General features: G+C 40.0%; 1 protein-coding gene across 12 annotated transcripts in view; it reads right to left on the reverse strand.

Annotated features, from left to right (window-relative positions):
• shank3a (SH3 and multiple ankyrin repeat domains 3a) overlaps window positions 1–20,944 on the reverse strand; it is a 229,440-nt gene that overhangs the window by 139,881 nt on the left and 68,615 nt on the right. For 11 of the 12 annotated variants that reach the window (XR_014124032.1, XR_004775895.2, XM_081715341.1 and 8 more), the window contains one exon: window positions 19,300–19,693. Coding sequence is in view for 10 of the 12 variants with exons in the window: in XM_081715341.1 (XP_081571467.1) it covers window positions 19,300–19,620 (321 nt within the window). In the remaining 2 variants the exon portion in view is untranslated. The remainder of the gene's footprint in view (window positions 1–19,299; window positions 19,694–20,944) is intronic. The other variant, XM_081715340.1, reaches the window with a different exon arrangement.

Below are 20,944 nucleotides of genomic sequence, written 5' to 3' on the forward strand. Positions count from 1 at the left end.
AGTTTCCATGTTCACCATGTACATGTGTTTCTCATGATATCATCAGTCTAAAAGGCATGAAGCTCTTCCTTTCTCTGTGTGTGTGTGTGTGTGTGTGTGTGTGTGTGTGTGTCTGTGTTGTGTAAGCTGTGTCCTCTGCATTTATTCCTCCCAGTATAAATAATTGAGGTAGTGTACATACAGGGATGAATAGGGAGAAGGGGTGCACAACACAGAAATGATTTAAAACCAGGCAGCTGAACACTGTACAACTGCTGAGACACCATATCTCACCTGTCATTCTGCTCTAAAACATTCACAGCCATAAATTAATTATTCCGTTGTCCATTATGAGAGGCGCAGACCAAATAGATTGTGCCGGTGCTTGTCCCTGTAAAGGGTAAGCTCAAACTTAGACAGCATTATAGTATTCAGTAGAACCATTTAAGAGATGTATTCATTTTAGAGATAATAATTTGTTGATCGGCTGTCCCAGTGACAAGCACAGCAATGTAGTTTCTGTCTCAAGTCTGTAATATGTATATAACCCTAGAGTTTTTAGATATCACTGTGATAATTTTGATTACTGGTAGTCTCCCTTCATTCTCAACCATATTGTAACCAGATTGTAACAGGGTGTGTGCATGTTTGATTATGTAGGTTTCATGATCTGTGATGTCACATTTGAGTTACTGTATTTTTGCTGCATGTATGTGCTGTCTGACTGCCATACATTTAAGCTCCTAGTACTGCTCACTTCCTTCAGCTTCTCAGTCTTTCTAGTCTGATCCTCTTCCTCTGTGTGCCTCTGGCTCCAGGCCAAACCTCGAGTCTCCGTAGTGTGTTGATGTGAGAACAGGTGCATATGTTCTTCTCATAATTACCTATCCTGAAGGAACACTTCAGCAGTGCTAATTCTCTCTCTCTCTCTCTCTCTCTCTCTCTCTCTCTCTCTCTCTCTCTCTCTGTGTGTGTCTCTCTCTCTGTCTCTCCCACTCATATTTCATGCTGTGTGAAACAAGAGATAAATAATAAATAAGATGTGTTAAGCATTGACGCTTGATATGTTGTAGTTGGGGGAAGGGTGGGGTCTGAGTGATGCTAACGTGTGGTCGGTTTCTTTGCATCATGCCGTTGCTGGGAAGATTTCAGCTTCTCTATAAGCACTTTCTGCATTGAGATGTATCTGATGTGTTGAAAGTGACGAGCTACAGCTAAAAGGCCTGACTGCTACTAAAGTTTGGCCTGGCCTCACTACACAAACCTTTACAAAACCTCATTACACCTTACTGTAGTGGTGAACAAGTCTTTTCAACTCCACAAAAAAGTCTGAATGTTTTTTTGCCATTGTTATTAAAAGAAAGGTAATTTGGAACAAGTTAATACAGTAACACATTATGTAGGTAATACATCCAATAAAGTTCTTTCACCAGAGATCAGATCATACTTTTACTCTTATGATGTGGGTGTAGTTTACTGGTCAAATGTATAGATACAGTAATAATCATGTAACGTCCCGAGTGCTGAAGGGTAAGGAGCAGTACACACAGACTCCCTCGACGGTGATAGACGTTTCTTGACACGTTGAAGACAATGGCACTCACAAACAAGGTGAACATGAACACAAATAACTTGGAACATTGTGAATGTAAACACGAACACTAACGCAGACTACAACGACTGTATGACCGACAGACGCACACACCAACAACGGTTTAAATACACACAGACATTACAACACTAAACGATGTGCAGGTGTGCGCCGACAACAAGGGCATGGTTACAAACAAGACTAACATTGAACTCCCACTGCACCCAGCAGGCCAAGCCACTTGACCAGTGGGAAGGGGAGCATTCCATGACAAGTCAAAAGTTTGTACATACTGAATGTATGATTTTAATAGTAATAATGACATTTTAATCTAATGCATTATAGCTTGTTTCTAAAACAAATATAATTTGGGAAAGAGCCTACATATGAATTCATTTTCAAAACACACATGAACACACACAATTTTAGATGCACCCTCGGCAAATAGTTTTCTTTCAGAACTTTAGCTCCTCAACCTCCAAGTGCTCTAGGTATGTGAAAATATCTTCAAGACTAATGAAAAAGGTGGCAGCCTTATGAAGCTGGTTAAGAGAATATCAAGATCATGCAAACCTGTTATCAAAGTAAAGGATAGTTACTTTGAATCTAACACCCAAGATAGACAACATTTATTTATCACAGCATAATCACATATGTGTTATTTCATTGGTTTTATATTTTCCTTGTTTTTATGTTGAAAATAGTAAAAATAAACAAAGAGTAGGAGTATCCAAACTTTTGACTGGTACTGTAGGTTAAGTGAATGTAAGCTAAGCTGGTGTTTGAGTATTAACTAAAACCACTTCAGAGATGCACTGGCATCTACAGGAACAGCTACAATTCTGAATGAAAATCTGATTTAAATATATGAGATAATACAGTGCATAACTAAAATTCTTCACCTGTGAAAACTTGCACAATAAAATATAAAAGGCAGACTGACACCTGTAGAAATATTTCTACAATCATTTCTCTTGAACATGAACACACATACTTCAGAAGAAAGGTAATTGTAATTATACGCAGGATGTCAAGTACCCTGTACCAAACTATTAGAGTTTCACATATGTCACATCACATATCACATATTAAGCCCACAACACCTTCAGAAGGCTCTACAGTGAGGTCTGGCATCCTAGATCCACCTCCTTCCAAACCCACTTCTAAATTAACCATATACAAAACCTCTTTAGCCATAAACCCACACTGTCCTCTCTGGTGACTAAGGCCATACCCAGCTCCGCTGACTCTTTTAATGTGTGCTCGCTGCCACCAGTCCCACAGGGCTTTATGCACTACACCAACAGCACAAACTGAGTTAATCACCCTATATATATCTATTGTAACGCTTCCACACAGCCAATCACTTCCTACCCCATAAAATCCACACTGACTCCCCTCTGACTAAGGCCATACCTAGCCCCAGTGGCACTCTGAACCATTGGTTCCACCTGGATCTACTACTCTAGACATGAGAATGACATGACAACAGTCCACTCACCTGCACAGTCCTCCATATACCTGAGACACAGAATATAACAGCAATTCCATCTTTATAATACAACTAACCTGTGCTCTCCTCATCTATATCTATATCTATATCTATATATATATATCTATCTATATCTATATCTATCTATATATATATATATATATATATATATATAGAGAGAGAGAGAGAGAGAGAGAGAGAGAGAGAGAGATTAAAAACCCAGAGGCACTAACTTGCTTTAACAAAAAGAGCTGAAAACAATGGACACACTCATAATTAAATTAGCATTCACTGATTTGTAAAAACACAAATGTGCATAAAAAATATAATGTGCACACCCATAGACACACACAAAAAAATCTGTTGAAAATGCTGAGGTTGTAGTTTTTCTAATTAAGAAACAATGGAGCATGAACAGGCAACATGGCCTACACACCAGCATGTAGCGATGACAATAACATAGATGGTGATGGAACTGTATGTTAAATTAATTGTCCTTCATTGCTAATTATTCCTCTGTCCTCCCAAAATTGCTTAAAAGAATAGTACCATGGTAAGAAATGCTTAAATGCTGAATCATGTTACCAAGCTCTTCACATTCCATATAATAACTCAAAATCTGAACTGGTTATTTTTTTTTTAATCCAAGAAAAAAATAGCAGAAATAAAATCTTGGTAATGATTTATTAGTCCTTTTTAGGTCATTCATGGCAATTATATTTTCTATACAAAAGAAACAGCCAATCTAAACAAAGCTTCCTCAGGCAATATTATAGATCACACTCAACTGCAAAAAAATTCTAAAATCTAAAAAAGCAACTTCAGAAATTCTGTTTTCTTTGAATGAATCTAAAAAGGACTTGAGTATAAGTGACTTCTAGATATCTACAAAACAATAGTATTTGCTTTCACAGAATTTATGAACAAAGATGGTCCCAGGTAACATCCAATTTTCAAATGAAGATTCAATAAATGTCACCTTTCATAACAAAAGTGATTTGCTCTCACAACTGTAAATACAAGATTTAGCAGATGTTATAATTCATTCACTGCACTATTGTGTCAAATCCTAATGCAGAGGTTTATAAGGTGGATATTTATGGCAAATAAAAGGGCAATACATCTCTTATTGCAGATTTATGTTGACATATGTACTTTAATATGTGTTCTGGGATTGACTTGGATTGACTGACAGTGTGCTTGCAGATGAGAGTATGCAGGTGTCTATGACTGCCTGTAAAAGTGGCTATACAACCCCTCACTCTTTGGAGAAAAAAAGTAAAATAAATAAATAAAGAACACCTCAAAGAAGATACATGTCAGACTGAGTGCTGAGCTGGATATTGGCTTTGGATGGTAGTGACTATAAAGCTCAGACCTTTTTGCTCTATATGGGTTACTGCAACCATTTCTGCAGTCAAGCTATAAAAGCACATAAGAACAATACATTATGATGCTGTAATGGCTCCTAGACTTCAGAAAATAATATTATGTGCATGCATTTGTTTATGTGCTTTTGTATTAAGTGTTTATGTTAATATGAGTGTGCATAGAGCAAGCATTGAGTAGTGTATACTGCATTAGAAATGTTGGACTGTCTTTTCACTCTCACAAGTGGCTTCCAACCCATGAGCTGATCCTGCAAATCTCCAGAATTGCAGAACCTATTCTGGACGAATATGAAGACTCACTAAAGTAAACAAGCCCGACTGAAAACCACCATCCACTAAAATTGTCTGCAAATCATTCAGAATTATCCTTTTTTTTAATGACAGGTTCCAAAATATATGGTTTGTGTGAGCACACTCTTATTATTGAACCACAGAACTGGAAATCTCCTTGTAGACAGCCTATAGTAGTCACTGACATACAGACTGAACCACATTATCCTGTTATCCAGACAGAGTTTAGCTGCTCCCCACCCTTGTCTTTAAGAACTTTGGGCTAATGCTTACTCATTTTCATTACAGGGCTTCAAGGAAAAAAAGATTAATCTCTCACTGTTATGAAGGCATATAAGAATGCAAGATTATCAATAAGATAGTGAAAACATGAGTAACACAACATTTATACTTAGCATATATTAGATATGTTAGCAACACAATATGCTTCTGCTCTTTGCAGTGGGGGAATTATAAAGATTATTCGTGTAATGATGAGCGGTAAGGAGGCGGATGCATGTGCGGAGAAGAGCGAGATTTATTAAGAGCAAATCCAGATTCATAGTCAGAGTAGTGCAGGGTCATAAAGCCAACATAGAGATTATGGGGATACATGATAAACAAACACACTAAGGCAAACAAGGGAAGCAGGCTATAACATAGGCTAGGAAACAAGAAGGCTAGAATAACAAAACAGGCTAACAAAAATGAAGGCTTTGAAACGCAGAAGGGCTTTCATACATCCACCAAACACAGAAACGCAAGCATTCAAACAAACAAGGAACAACAATGAAGTAAACAACCACAATGAACAGCCAAGACCAAGGACACAAGGTAGGGTTTCAATACATGAACTAAACAAGGGACAGGTGTGGAAAATCAAACGAGGGGCGGAGAAAACCAAAGTACGGCATAGAACTAAAATACACAAGACAGGGAAAACAGGGAACACGGAAGGCAGGAGGGACTAATTGTGACAGTAACCCACCCCAAAGCACACAACACCAGGGTGCGCACAAACAGGAACCACCAAAAAAAAAAATAAAACAGGACTAGGACGAGACACCAACAGGAACAGAATGGGCAAGACGTGGAGCAGGAACAGGACCCAGATGAGACACAGGAGCAGAAACAGTAGCGAATCAAGGGGCACGATGAGGAACAGGGACTGGAACAGAAGCAGGCACAGGAGCAGACACAGAAACCAGGGCAACAGGAGAAGACTGAACAGGACAAGAACCAGGAGCAAAAGCGGGAATAGACACAGGAACCAAATGAATAGGAGCAACAGGAAAAGAAGCAGAAGTGGGAGCAGAAACAGAAGGCACAACAGAAACAGACTTTGGATGACAAACACATTGGAAGGGAGGACGAGGAGTACAAAAATGCAAAACAGGCCAGGGACAAAGGGACAGGAACAAAAATGGACACAGGCACCGGAATGGACACACGGACGGGCACAGAGACAGAAACAAAGGGAGACACAGGAACCGTAATGGGCACAGAAACAGGCACAGGGACAGACAACACAACAGTTGCAAAAACAAAACCAGGCAACAAACAAGGCAAAAATGACGGGGCAGAAGGAACAGGCAAAAAAGGAGACACAGGAAGCACATGGGGAACAGGAGATACAGGCCGGGGCGTTATGGGTGGGAACCCAGGGCTGTAGGCAGCAGAAGACACAGGTTGGGGTGGGATGGGCAGGGAGCATGAAGCCTGTGAATCAGGTCTTCAGATACGGAAGAGACTGGAGAAATGGCAGTGGCAGCATTTTGGGGCACAGGAGAGCTTCGAGGAGCAACCACTGGGACAAGTCTAGCAGAAGGCACAGGGGCTTGTGGAGTGGCTTCTTCCACTCCAGGAACAGGAACTGGCGGGACCGCGGGCGTGGCTGTAGCATTCAGCAGTGGTGTCCGGAGGTGCAGCTACAGGAACAGACCTGGTAACAGAATGGGCAGCGTCTCTCAAGCCAGGAATTGGATCAGAACGGGCAGCATCTCTCATGCTGGGAACTGGAACTGGATCAGGATGGGCGACATCTCTCATGTCGGGAACAGGTCCAGGATCAGGATGGGTGGCCTCTCTTACGCAGGGAACAGGACCAGGATCAGGATGGGTAGTGTCTCTCGCACCGGGAACAGGACCAGGATCAGGACAGGTGGCGTCTCTAACACCAGGAACATTCTTGCTGGCGGCATCCACTATGCCAGGAACAGGATCAGGACGGGTGGCATCTCTCACACTGGGAACAGGATCAGGACGGGTGGCTTGCAGGATAGCCACAGGCACTGGGCGGGGGTGGGGGTGTTACCCTGGAGGAACACACAGACGCAGAACCTTCTTGGTGACTCCCAAGGCTCACGCGAGTGATAGGTAGCTCACAGTTGCACTTAAGTGCACGACAAGTGCCTAGCCATGGATTGTCTGTGCATCCACTCCACCTACTCATGTCTTGTGCTGCAGGCCGCTCCCCCCTGCAGCATTGGTCAAGATGGGTAGACTCTTGGCGCTTACCTGGGATCTTGTCGTCATCAAAATAAACGTGATCCTGCTTTTTCTGGGAACGACGAGATGCCCATGTACCCACAGCGCCAGGGGATTTGCTGTCTCTTGTTTGATGGCCCTGAGACGTAATGAACTCGGACTGTGTAGAAACAGCCGGAGTTTCATCCCAGCGGAACAACCATCTACCAGAGTCTCGCTCTTTCGCTGTGTCCTTGTTGGGTTGTTCATTCTGTAACGGTGAGTGGTAAGGAGGCGAATGCATGTGCGGAGAAGAGTGAGATTTATTAAGGGCAAATCCAGAGTCATAGTCAGAGTAGTCCAAGGTCATAAAGCCAACACGGAGATTATGGGGATACATGATAAACAAACACACTTAGGCAAACAAGGGAAGCAGGCTATAAAGGGAAGCAGGCTAGGAAACATGAAGGCTAGAATAACAAAACAGGCTAACATAAACGAAGGCTTTGAAATTCAGATTGGCTTTCATACATCCACCAAACACAGAAATGCAACCATTCAAACAAACAAGGAACAGCAATGAAGTAAACAACCACAATGAACAGCCAAGACCAAGGGACAGGTGTGGAAAATCAAACAAGGGGCGGAGAAAATGAAACTATGGCATAGAACTAAAATACACAAGACAGGGGAAACAAGGAAGACGGAAGCTGGGAGGGACTAATTATGACAATTCTTACATTTACTCCTTCCTACATTCATTAAGGGATCACAGAAGTGTGATGCCATTTATTAATTGCTGTAGATGATGATTTTTCAGAATAAAGCAGAGCTAAAGGTAATAAAGCCTGACTAAAAGAAAGCTTCATTACTCATGTTTAAAGGCAGTCATGCAACCAACTTTGAAGAGGCGAGGACACATTAGACAGCCTATCATCAATTTCAAGCTGCTTAATGTATAAACTTTTTCAATAATACTATTATTATCCCAGCCAGGAAGAGAAAACAAATAAACACCATTACATTAAATGAATAGTGTAAATGAATGGAAAGTTGATGCAGGTGTCACGTCAGCCGAACCCCAAGCATGCTACAACACCCAACATGCTGTTCGCCACCCGGCTAATGACTCAACCAATCATACACATTCCTTCAGATCCTCATCACCGGAATATTGATATCACCTGTTTTTCTACATTCAACTGTATTTAAACCTGCCTAGAACTTCCCAGTATTGTGAAGTATTGCCACTAGTATCCACTGTGCATACCGAGCGTTCTTTTCTTGATTTCTCTCCTGTGTATTGATTTTGGTTTTTTTTGCTTTTCTGTCTTCTGATTTTTGCCTGCCCCTTTTTAGAATAGTTTGCCTGGTTTATGATTGTGCTCTGGTTTTTTGACTCGGACTGTTTACCTTAATGATTTGGATTACCCCTGTCTTTGCATTCCTGGTTTTAACCCTGGCTTGTTCACCCACCATGAACTTGGAATAAAATAAATCCATCACTCTACATCCGCGAGCGTCTGACCTTGCTTGCCCCGTCACAGCAGGACACAGACACGTAGGTGAATGTGCTTATTTTGGAACCTCACACAAATCTAGGTAAAGTTCAATCATCCCATAGGACAAATACATAACAAAGCAGGAAAACAAAGAAAATGAAACAAGAAGAACTTGGAGAACACATTTTGTGTGAGAAGAAGAAAACAAGGACATTTTTACAGCAAAACACATAAATATATACTGCATGCACAAATAAGTATGTACAAGAATGGTTTATGGCTACTGGATAACAGGTGCACATGGCACTGTTGTTATGGCAACTGCACCACTTAACGGGTAAACCATGACAGAGCTTCCCTCTGACATGCAGATCTTGAAGTGTCATGGACAAAGATGGAGGTACGGGGCCCTTAGGCAGGTTATGTATGAAAGGGGCCTGAGACAAGATCTGAAACTGGAGCCAGGCAAGGAACAGGAGTAAAAACAGGAGCTGGAGCCAGGACTGAAACTAGAGCAGACCTGGAAAGGAAGCAAGAACAAGAACAAGGGCAGGAGCTTGGGTCTGGTCAGAAAATGAAGCTGGAGCTGGGTTGATAACTTTGGCAACAGTCAGGGCCCTACTGGGTATGTGGGACCTGCAAAGAGGGTCGGCACATCCATGAGGAAGGGCGGTGGGTCCAGGAGACTGCAAGGGGGTGCATCAGCAAAGGAGACTGGATGGTACATGAAAGTGGCAGGTGGATCAAGGAGACTGGAGGGTGACAAATCTATGAGAGCACCAGGGAAGTACAGGACACCATAGGGTGGATGGTCCATGAAGGGGATCGGGGCATCCAAAAGGTAGCCATGACTTTTCCATGCATGAGTATCAAGAGTATCACACTGTATGCAAGTTCTGCACCCTCACAGGTGCAGGGTGTGGGGACAGTCCTTCTTCAGTGCCAGGTGTGAGGATGACAGTCAGGACTGTAGGCAGTGGGACCAGAACCAGAACCAGTGGGGCTGGGGTGACCAGGACTGGAGGTTGCAGATTTTGGGGCAGGCTTACCCCCCAGAATCGAAGGCAGTGAGACTGGGATGGCAAGGACAGCGGGTAGAGTGGCTGGGTCAGCTGGGACCAAGGGCAGCAGGGATAGAGGGGCTGGAACCATGGGTAGCAGGGCTAAGGTGGTCAAGAGAGCCTGGGAACATGGGAAGTGGATCAGTGGCAGCTGGGAATTCCGGCAGTGGGGATGGAGATTGATGGGAGTAAATCCTGGTTCTGTAGAGGCACTCCTGCCAAAAGTGTAATAGGTGTATAGCTGGAGCATGTTCCTGCAGTGCAATGGAGTTTATTTTTCCCGGGGAAGGCCGCGGTTGACATACCCCAACGACAAGTCCATTACTCAGGTATGCTCATTCGCTGTGTCCTTGTAGTTTGGTTGGGTGTTCTGTAACAAATAGTGAGCCTAGGCAGGACACAAACACGTAAGTAAACATGCTTTATTTGAAAATTTATCCAGAGCTCCATCACCCCAAAGGACAAATACATAATAATGCAGGAAAACAAAGAAAACAAAACTGTAAATTTACACTGACATAGGAACAAGAAAAGCAGGAATCTTTCACAACAGAAAAACCTTTAAACACACACACACACACACACACACACACACACATACACACACACGTGTGACAGTAAAGGAGAGGACAAAGTATGAGTGTGAGCAAAAGAAGGCATGATGGAGGAATCTCTAAAGAAAGAGCAACTTACTTCCTGCATTTCAGCTACAAATGAAGATCCTTCGTGTTCTACTGCCAAGTCTAGACCACCTGTCAACCACCATAACTGTTAGTGTCAGTCAAAATATGCTTACTTTTACTCACATGAAAACATGAAGGTATCACACTAAAACTGTGTTTTGTAGACACAGGATCAAATTAAATTCACTTTCTAATACACTCAATACTGATAGCTATTTAGTTGGTATCAGAAACAGCTGCTTTTGGTTAAGTGGTCAAGTAAAATCAGACAGAGTACTTGGTTTCCTTTAATCATTCAATAGCCTGTCATGGCTTGCTGAACCTTCGAAAACAATAACATATCACATAACAGAGTAAATAGTGTATAAAATGTGATCTTACTAAGAGAGATCATATTCATAAGAAAAGGCACCAGACATATTCTTATAAATTCATAACTTTTTATGTGAGTTCATATTCATGCACATTTATGTTAACTTGCAATCAGAAATCATGTTGGGTGTAGAAGGCTGACATGATTATGGTTTCATTTTTGGATGGATAATACATCCTCTGTAAAACTAAAGCTATAATTATGTGTATGTGGCAGTATTTTGTAAACTCAAAATATAACCATAATGCACTGTAGTACTGTCTTTACTGATAACAACATTCTCCTTATTCAGACATCACTGACAACTTAGGTTAAAGTGCCAAGAGTGAAAGAATCTGAGAAAAATCACTATATGAACCATTAATTGAGCTTAGCCATGTCATAAGCTGTGAAGCCATGTCAGGGACCCATCACGGAAAATATAACGTGGAGTAGAAGTGTGAGCAGAAAATAGTAGGCCTCAAATTATAGCACTTTACTAAAGAAGCAAAAAACATCTCTAAAATAACCTAAATCAGGTAGGTAAACGGCACCATTTGCAACCAGTTCTTTCTTTTTCAACAGGTTTTGGTATTGTCAAAAGACACACACACACACACACACACACACACATAAACACAAGCTTACTCTTTTTACAAACTGCATAAGCAAAAAATTATTCATTTACTGCACTCAAAATAACTTGGAATGAGAGAGAGAGAGAGAGAGAGAGAGAGAGAGAGAGAGTGTGTGTGTGTGTGTGTGTGTGTGTGTGTGTGTGTGTGTGTGTGTGTTAGGGTGTGAATTGTTAAGTGGGCTTCAAGTCCCATTGGCTGCTAGACAGTAAGAACACAGTAAGAGCACAAATGTTGCATCTGTAATAGAAGAGAGGAACAAAGGGACAGGACATGCAAAAACACAAATGACAAGAGGAATATAACCAAACATGAGTTTGATTATTGTTTCATTTTTTGATGGATAACACATCCTCTGTAAGGCTAAAGCCATAATTATGTGTGTGTGGCAGCCTAAATTAAACTCAAATAACCCTGAAGAAGCTTTAGAAAAGAACTCTGCTACTTCTCTATTGTTGAATGTGCACCAGTAAATTAGTATGGAGTTTAAATGACCTTTCTGAATAACCTCTTACTATGATACCAGTGTGTATATTCCAAAGGAATAACTTCTGTGAGTACAATAGATAATTCAGTCAGTTCAAACTATTCAAATGGTTAACCAAAAATCAAATTTAAACAGATTTTCCACGTGTCCAAATTTGACTTCTTGAGATTTTACTTTGGATCTATGTAGATATCTAATGACAGTTTTGGCCAAAACATTTACATCAGAAAGTTTATGTAAAACATTCATTTTAAAGAGACAGGAGCTGCTATAGCTGTAAGGAGTAATACAGGGAAACCTCTGCTAGTAAACTAAACTGCAATGCAATTGCTGCACACACACACACACACACACACACACACACACACACACACACACACACACACACACACACATCAGATGGGAGTTGCACAGATGGCCTACACTTGGGTGTGCTCATGTCAATTGCATCTAGACATGATTGGTTATAGTGTTTGATAGATGGATAGATTGATGGATAGATAGAGTATGTGCACATTTTGTTATGCATATTTTGTACTTATATAGATTGTAGACTTGACAAACATAGAAAGCAAAAAAAAAAAAAAAAGACCTGATAAGACCTGACGTAAAGAGAGGAAGAAAAGTGTGAGAGAGAGAGATAAAGAGTGTGAAGTGGCTAGATGGTGATCAAGCTGGATGGCTCAGCAAACATGTTCATGCAGGCTGATGTTGAATGAGCTAAAAATAGCATCAGGCGAACGTGAGACGCCTCCAAAAACCGCATCTCCGTCACCACGGTGATGGATGGCATCCTCCCTTCCAACCAAACACACATACCAGAAGAGGGGGCAAGATGACTGCAGAACAACAGAATTCACAAGAGATTAAAAGGAGAGAAGTAAAAACTAAGGATACACTTTATTTTGGTTGTGCCTATAGAGTATCTGCAGATGCGGAAAATGTCAAACTATTTATTGAAACTCAAGTGATTCTCAACATGGTAATGGCTAGAGTTAGGTTTTGAGAAATAGGTTTAGGCATTGGGTTGAAGTCAAGACTAGATCTGGAGTTAGGTTTAGGTTTACGCTTAGAATCTGTTATATTTCATTTAGATTTCACTGGCATTTTAATTGATATTCAGTTGAAAGTTAAAGATACTCTAATTATCTACAAAGCATCTAAGGGCATCCTGGAGCAAACTGTTATCAAAGCAGGTGAGAGCAGGAAAAATTGAGGGAATAAAAAAAGAAGCTAATTTATAAGGTCTTATTATCAACATCACTACAGAGTTTCTGTCATGGAAAAATAAACCTATCAACATTAGACTTTTTCATCACACCATGAAAAGAGAGGGAGAAAAGAGAGACAGAGAGCACACCAAACAGTAGGCATATGAAAATAGAATTGATTTCATATCATAAAAGCAAAGTGCATACATCTGCAGCAACAACCACAGAAAAACTGAGAATTTTAGAGCAGTAGATTTGTGGCTTCTGCTGTTCTACAAATATATAGGTCCTCCTCAACCTCACCACTCTAGTGCGGCGCAGCAGTCCGGCGTTAAAAGCCGTTCTGCACCCATTCTGCATTCACATATCCACCTCATATAATACAAGAAAGACTACCTGACTCAGAAGGGCATCGTAAAGACAATTTGAAATAAGTGTGGAAGTATGGCATTTTTGGTTCATTTCTAAATAACTGGGCTGCTTGGTAATAAATAACTTGCACCCAAGAGACCAGAGCCTAAACAAAAAACAAATGAAGAATTTGTCTAAGAGAAGAATTTGTCTAAGAGAAGATTCTAGCTGCGCTGATGATGTGCCAGTTCTATACAGGGGGATGATGGACTTTCATTCCAACTTAAAGTAATCTGATGACCTCTCTCTTATAAGCAGACCTAGCTGAAGTATTGTCTTGCGGAGGTGTGCACTCTTGTTGCTGATGGGCTGTAATTCCACTCTGTCAACAGTTCAGAAAAGATAATTGGCTTCTGTCGCTCAGGTGACAGGAACTACATGATTGACTGTTGTTTTTTAGCCAACTATTTGGCTTAAACTGATTCTTTTATTGTTAGTTAATGCACAAGCAAGCTAAAAAAGCTAAGGAATTGATTCTAAATATGGGATCTGTCACTACTGCTGTTGTTGCCTCAAGCTAAGAAGTAAAGAAGTGAATCCCCTCCATTAAAGCGAGGTTGGAAATTCAGTAAGAATCAAATTGACATAGACATCAAATATTTATTACACTGGGAAAATTGAAAATATAATGTATTACGCTAAATTTTTTATTTATTTTTTTTCAGTCATGAACAAAATCCATTCTATGAATCAAAATAATTGTTTATGTCAAGGACCTCATAAAGAACAGAATACACCAGCATGACATTGAAGGGTTTAATACAAGATGCTAACCATTAATATGTCTAAAGAATAGAAAGAGCTAGTTACAACTTGCTAAAAAAGCACATAATAAAGCCTGTAGGGTCCAAAGTAAAAAAAAAAAGCTCATGGACAGATGGGAAGAAAGTTAATGCAGAGAGAGAGAGAGAGAGAGAGAGAGAGAGAGAGAGAGAGAGAAAGCATTTCACCTTGAAGCAGAACAACAGGTCTCATGCAACAATTTTTCTTATTTTTATCTTAAATGTTTCATGAAATTAGTTTGTATGACTGTGCCACATCAGATCGTGCTAACGCTTATCAATTCGCCATATAGTTGTAAATGACCCACAAAAACTCTTTTGTTCATACAAGAGTGCACTACTGAAAGGCAAATAGAGCAACTTTACTCCTGTCAGAGATCTGCAAAAAAAAATCCACTAGCAGTGGAATTATCTTCTGCTAAAGCGAAAACATTGGAAACAAAAATCACTTGTTTTATGTGTGCTGTCACATAAGGTCAAATAATGTCACAAAAATGAAGAAGTATTGTTTGATGAAATGACAAACAATTGCCAAAGAAAGTCAGAACATGATTAAAACAGAAGGAGTGATAGGAAGAGAATACGTGTTACAATAGATTATTCACTCATGTAGTCATATAAGTCATTTAAGGACAAATTTTCCAACAATTTCTTGGCTGGAATATACTGACAAAAAAACAATATATTGTTTATTTATTTATTTTTATTTAAGTCAAGATGTATAATGTTTTGGTATCATAGTTAGCAAATATTTCACTTACTGGAAATAAGACTAAAGGCAATAAGAGACTTGCATTACAGGCCTGGAACATTACCTGGGAAGAACAGAAGTAATGTTTATTGCAGACTTTAGGAAGTCCTCCACCAAGTACTAAACATAACAAGGCTACAGCAGTGTGCAAATGGTTTAAGACACCCAAGATTCTGTTATCATGACACTATTTGTTTATTTTGCATTTAAAACACTATTTTACAACTAATTAAGCATTAATGCAATTAAACATAAAACTATAAAAAGTAAAGAATGTTTTAGCATTTTCCAAAAAGTACAAAAAGTTATTGATAAAATAAACACCTTCTCCTTGTTATCTACAAAAAACCAATAGGAACACTACAGACTGGGTAGAACAGAACATCAACCTTTACACAGCTTAAGGTATGTGAGATTAAACAGGAAAAGAACAAAGCATTTAATAAATATAAATATGTATAGATCTCATCAATAGCGCTAAACATAAATGTCTTGAGTGGACTAATGGAGGGATCAGATTAAACAATATTTTTGTCTTTAATATATCTTATATTATTTTTGTCTTTAAAATATCTTATATTAGTGGTTACTATGTCAGAATAGGAAATGATAGGCTCCTAAAAATTGTCATGAGAAGGGCAACACGACATGTTTGACGCAGACCAAATATCGTACATATCTTTATATGAATTCATAGGTCATCAGGGAGGAAGGTCAAACATTGTCAGTCATGGCTATCAAGGAACATGTCACAGGAGTTGTCAAACTATGCAGGAAAATACAATACATTCTGACATGCTAAACTTTGTTAGGGTATTGTGGGGTTTCCTAAATGCCACATTCATGTCACCCTATAAGGCCCATTCCTAATTCCTATTGCTCTTATTTGGGCACAATGCTAGAAATCTATGGGCTATGACAAAATCATTTCAACACTGGGTAAAATTAATTTATTTCAATCCCAACATGAGTGTTTTGGATTGTATTTTATGTTAATTTGTTCGATTGGTTCTCTGATGTGGGGGATTGCATATAAAAAGCGATATGTTTCCATGTGTTTCCATGGTTTACCTGATATATACTTTGAAAGGCTTTCAAATTATATAACATGTTATGCACTTAATTTTGCAGCCATTGTTTATTTTCAAATCTACAGTAATGGGGAGCAAAGCCAAAACACAAGAAATGCATTTTATAACTTAAGTCTACTCCTCATTTTTAACCACAGTTACTTCACAATAACTACCATCACAGTCCCATTCAAACTCATCAAAATTATCATGTTAATTATCATGTAGACATGCTTTCCATGCAGTATTCATAATAGTATTCATTCAATTATCCATTAACTTCTCAGTAGAAAACTACCTTCCACATAAATCTTCATAGAAAGAGGACTGCTCCTTAACAATCCTATATTTTCTTACACAGTGCAAAAGTTTTCATATTATTCATGAACTCTACTTCTCAGCAGTATGCAGTGTGTTTGCAGAAGCATACTGTAAAAGTGCATTAGGGAATATAGCTTTGTTCATGGCAAGAGAGTCTTACCAGAAACCTTAAGTGAGGTGTCTTATTCAATTACTAATTTCTCCATTTTTTGGTGGTCCTCTAGTAAATTCCACTAAATTACTTTTACTAAATTACTGTCCAGAAGATAAATAGATAAATAGATCAACAAATAGCTTTATAACGTTATTGCTCCCAATGGAAAATGCATTGGTTATAACAGCAGAAGTTGAGCAAGTATTTAAGAAAAAAAATGTGTGTATGTATGTATGTATGTATATGTATATATATATATATATATATATATAGATAGATAGATAGATAGATAGATAGATAGATAGATAGATAGATAGATAGATAGATAGATAGATAGCATGGAGCAAAACGTAAATATTATTAAGGGTTAACACATGTTATCCTGGTTATTATGGTTATTGGAGAAAATGCAACAAAATCTTGTTTAGAGTAAGAAGTATAATGAAGGATTTTTGAAAAACAATGAGAAACCAAGAATACATTAAAAAAGCCGTCATCAATTTCATACCTCAAGCACATCACAGTTAAAAAAGAAGAAGAAGAAAGAAAAGGAGATCACAGTCTATCAGAGGGGGTCTTGTTTGCTTCACATCCAACAAGTCAGGATGGTTTTTGCATAATATTGGGTAATATAAAGATAATATTACTTGGGTTTGGTATAGAATTTAGAATCAGTGCTTTCTGTGATAGAAAAGACTCAGGTACAGTCCAAAATCAAGATATTCAATGTAAACACTTACAAAAAGCTAGAAAAGAGATACTCTACACATCACTGCCCATTAGACTGATATATGAAACAAGCCTGAATAATAAATAACCTCAGATGAATTCTTCTGATCATAGTGGGTCTACCATTTTGGTATAATGCATGGAGTGATTGTGTCCAGATTTAGCATGTGTGCATGAACATTTGAAAGTGGCATGGCACAGAAATGTGCTTTTGAAACTGTGACATTTACAGAGTTTTTTTTTTTCTGCTCTCATTCACCCAGTTTTATTAGCACAAGAGGCACTGGCCTCCCTAAAGGACACACTCACCAACACTCAGGCTTTCTTATTATAATGAGAGTCCTAAAACCCACTTTCATTAGAGTGTATTTTCACCAACTTGATTATTACTGTAACTAATAATAATTATGTAATTAATTCTTAATTATATTAATTATGTATCTAATCCTTTGCACTTAAGGTTTTAGGCTGATAGAAGGGCCAAATACATGCTCCCACACCCCCAAAACAACTCCCACACCTATATAAACCCTTATTATTGTATGAGGATTTGATCAGGTTCTTGTCATTTTGGTATCATTTGGATCAAGTCCATTTGGATGGCAGGATTGTTGTGAGCATTGGCAACACGCTGTTAACCACTACCACATTCGTGCAAACATACACAGCTGTAACTGAAAGGCAGCAGAGAGAGAAGTGATGGAGATGGGCCAAAGTAGAAGAATAATCACATATCATGCTCTTCTGCTTCTTATGTTTGTGCTCTCTCTCTTTTCACTAACCACACACATACAAACACACATACATTTTTCCATGGCAGCTTAATGAACAAAGTGAAACAAATATGCCAGTGGATCAAGCAGGGAAAATTACAGCATACTTTCTTCAGGACAAAAACCAACTAGATCAGGACTGCAACCATTATTCCCAAGGCTCAATCAAACCACCTCACTGCAGCTAGCAAAATCCAAACCACACATGGCATATGAGTGCAAGCCTGTATAAAACTTGGACAGCATCCACTTAGTTCCACAACAATATAACAAAAGAGCTACCAAAAAGCTAATTACAAGTAAATGTGAAGGAGACTCTCTGTAGTTATATTTATTAAATATGGATATGGATATCATTTTGATATTGCCATGCATGCCAGAAAGACGAACAGACAAAAACACAAACAGCCACACAAACACATGCACTTTTACACATACACACACACACACACACACACACACACACACACACACACACACACCAATTCACCTTGCACCAAAAGCTCTGCATGGATGTTCTCCACTGCCAGCAGATCAGACACCAGCAGACCAGATCTACTCAATCCCATATCAATCCCTACTGTACTTAGAATTAATTAAGCCTCTACCTACACAAGAGGACCTGTCTGCAACAAATGAATGGGTAAGTAACTGCACTTCTGCAAGCTTCCCTTCTCTCTCTCTCTCTCTCTCTCTCTCTCTCTCTTTCTTTCACTTCCTTTCTCTCATTCCCTCTTTCTGTCTCTGCACCTTATCCATCTCAACCACATGTGTGTGTGTGTGTGTGTGTGTGTGTGTGTGTGTGTGTGTGTGTGTGTGCTGAATAGACCCCAGAGACACAGTACACTACAGAGTAACACTTGTCAAGTTTGACAGCTCAGGAGGGGGGAAAAAATAACTGTGTAAGAATTATGCCGGTCTTGACAATAAATGCTCCTACAGTTCTCACGTTTCCCTTCTTTCAGTCTTTCAGTTGCCAAAGTCAGCTGCATTTAAACTAATAAAGAGGTCTTATTATATTTATTCAGACAAGAAAAAGAGAGACAGACAGAGAGAAAGAGAAAAAATAGGGGAAATACACAAGCATGTCGGCCGGCAGCTGAGACAGAACGGGACAGAAAGAAAAAAATGACCGAGCAAAAGAGTGAAAGGGAGAGAGAGAGAGTTTGTAGAGATGACAGAACTCACCGTTTGCTGCAGGTCAGGGATGCCTATGCGGACGACCAGAGTGTTGCCCTGGGGTTCCTCCATGGGGTTGGCCGGCGCTCGGCAACCGTCTCCGCGGGAACTGTGGGAGCTGTCCCCCTGGCTGCCGCGGAGGAGGCGGTGCGGCTGTGGCTGTGGCAGCGCGGGGCGAGAGTGGATGAGGAGAGGGAGCGAGAGGGGGAGCTCAAGGGGGAGCACGAGGGGGAGGAGGGTGGACGCAGGCTGGGACTGGAGCGGCAGCGGCTGGGGAGCCTCTCTGGGTGCGGGGGGCTCATGGTTACCGGCGTCCCCACTCACAGGCATGCTCCGTGTGTGTGGCGCTCCAACCGCATAGCCCGCGCACACACATGTACACACTCGTACTCACCGTGCTGCTCTTCACGCACGCATACACATACAGAAGAAGGGAGGGATTGGGGGGGGGGGGGGGCATGAGAGGGAATTATAGAGGAAAGAGAGAAACAGCAATGGAGAGAGATAGAGAGAAAAGAGGTTAGATGTCTGCTGTGATAAGGTTTAACAAATGAAGGAAAACTGCAAGTTGTGAGGAAAGATAATACAACATGACAATACAGAACAATGAGCATTCAGGGATGCAGTAACGCAGAACATTTTGGCTTTCTGCTAGGCATTGCTTCATGGTTATTTACTGTACAGGACACGAAATGATGAGTGAAAAACAGCCGAAATGCTGCATATAGCACTGACATGGAGGAGAAAACAAATGAATACAAAATTCAACTGCTAAAAAAATTATTGATATCATATTAATATTATTTTCAGAGTTTATGCTCAAAAACATTAACTATCAGTACCACAAATGTGTGTGTTTGTGTACAAGAGATATTAAGTGAATCAATGTTTTATCTACTTTGACCATATTCTATATTCTACATCACCTGACAAGAATCAAGCCACAATAATTCACAGGTATTAGTACCACACACACACACACACACACACACACACACACACACACACACACACATACACACACACACACTGCTTACAGATAAAACAAACAAACAAACAAAACAAACAAACAAAAAACATAAAAGTGGCTGGTGCTTAGAGTAAACACTACCCAGTACATCAGAAGATAACCCTCAGTGCTCACATTCACATAAACTGCATGAGCATTTGAGTAAAACTGAAGTGGACCACTGTGGCTACTGACCAGATTGGCCCTGGCCCATTGGTGTGATCAACACAATGTTATGTTCCTCACTCTAGGCTGGCTCGATAGGAATACCCCCAGGCACTCACCTCTGTGCCCTTGTGTATCTCTCTGTTGGGCAAAATCAGTTTCCTCATCTCACCCTCCATTGCTTCACTCCATTGAGTGGTCACTCCAGCCATCTCTCGCTTTCATTACCTTTCTCCCTCAGCCTAATTCACTTTCTTTTCCACTTTCTATCTTTGTGTACTATCACTATAATGGTGATCTCTCCCTCTCTCCTTCTCTTTTGGTCTCCCTCTTTCTCTGTCTTTCTCTCACTGTGGGTCTCACTCTGTGTGTCTCACTCTCTCTTTTACCCTCATTTACATGAGCTTATTATTCCTTAAACTGTCATTTCAGGCCAATTCAAACGCAAAACCCTCACACAGCTTGTCTCTCTGTGGTGTA

The sequence above is a fragment of the Electrophorus electricus genome, chromosome 6 (genome assembly GCF_041902795.1).
Source record: "Electrophorus electricus isolate QZ-2024a chromosome 6, ASM4190279v1, whole genome shotgun sequence".
Taxonomy (NCBI): Eukaryota; Metazoa; Chordata; class Actinopteri; order Gymnotiformes; family Gymnotidae; genus Electrophorus; species Electrophorus electricus.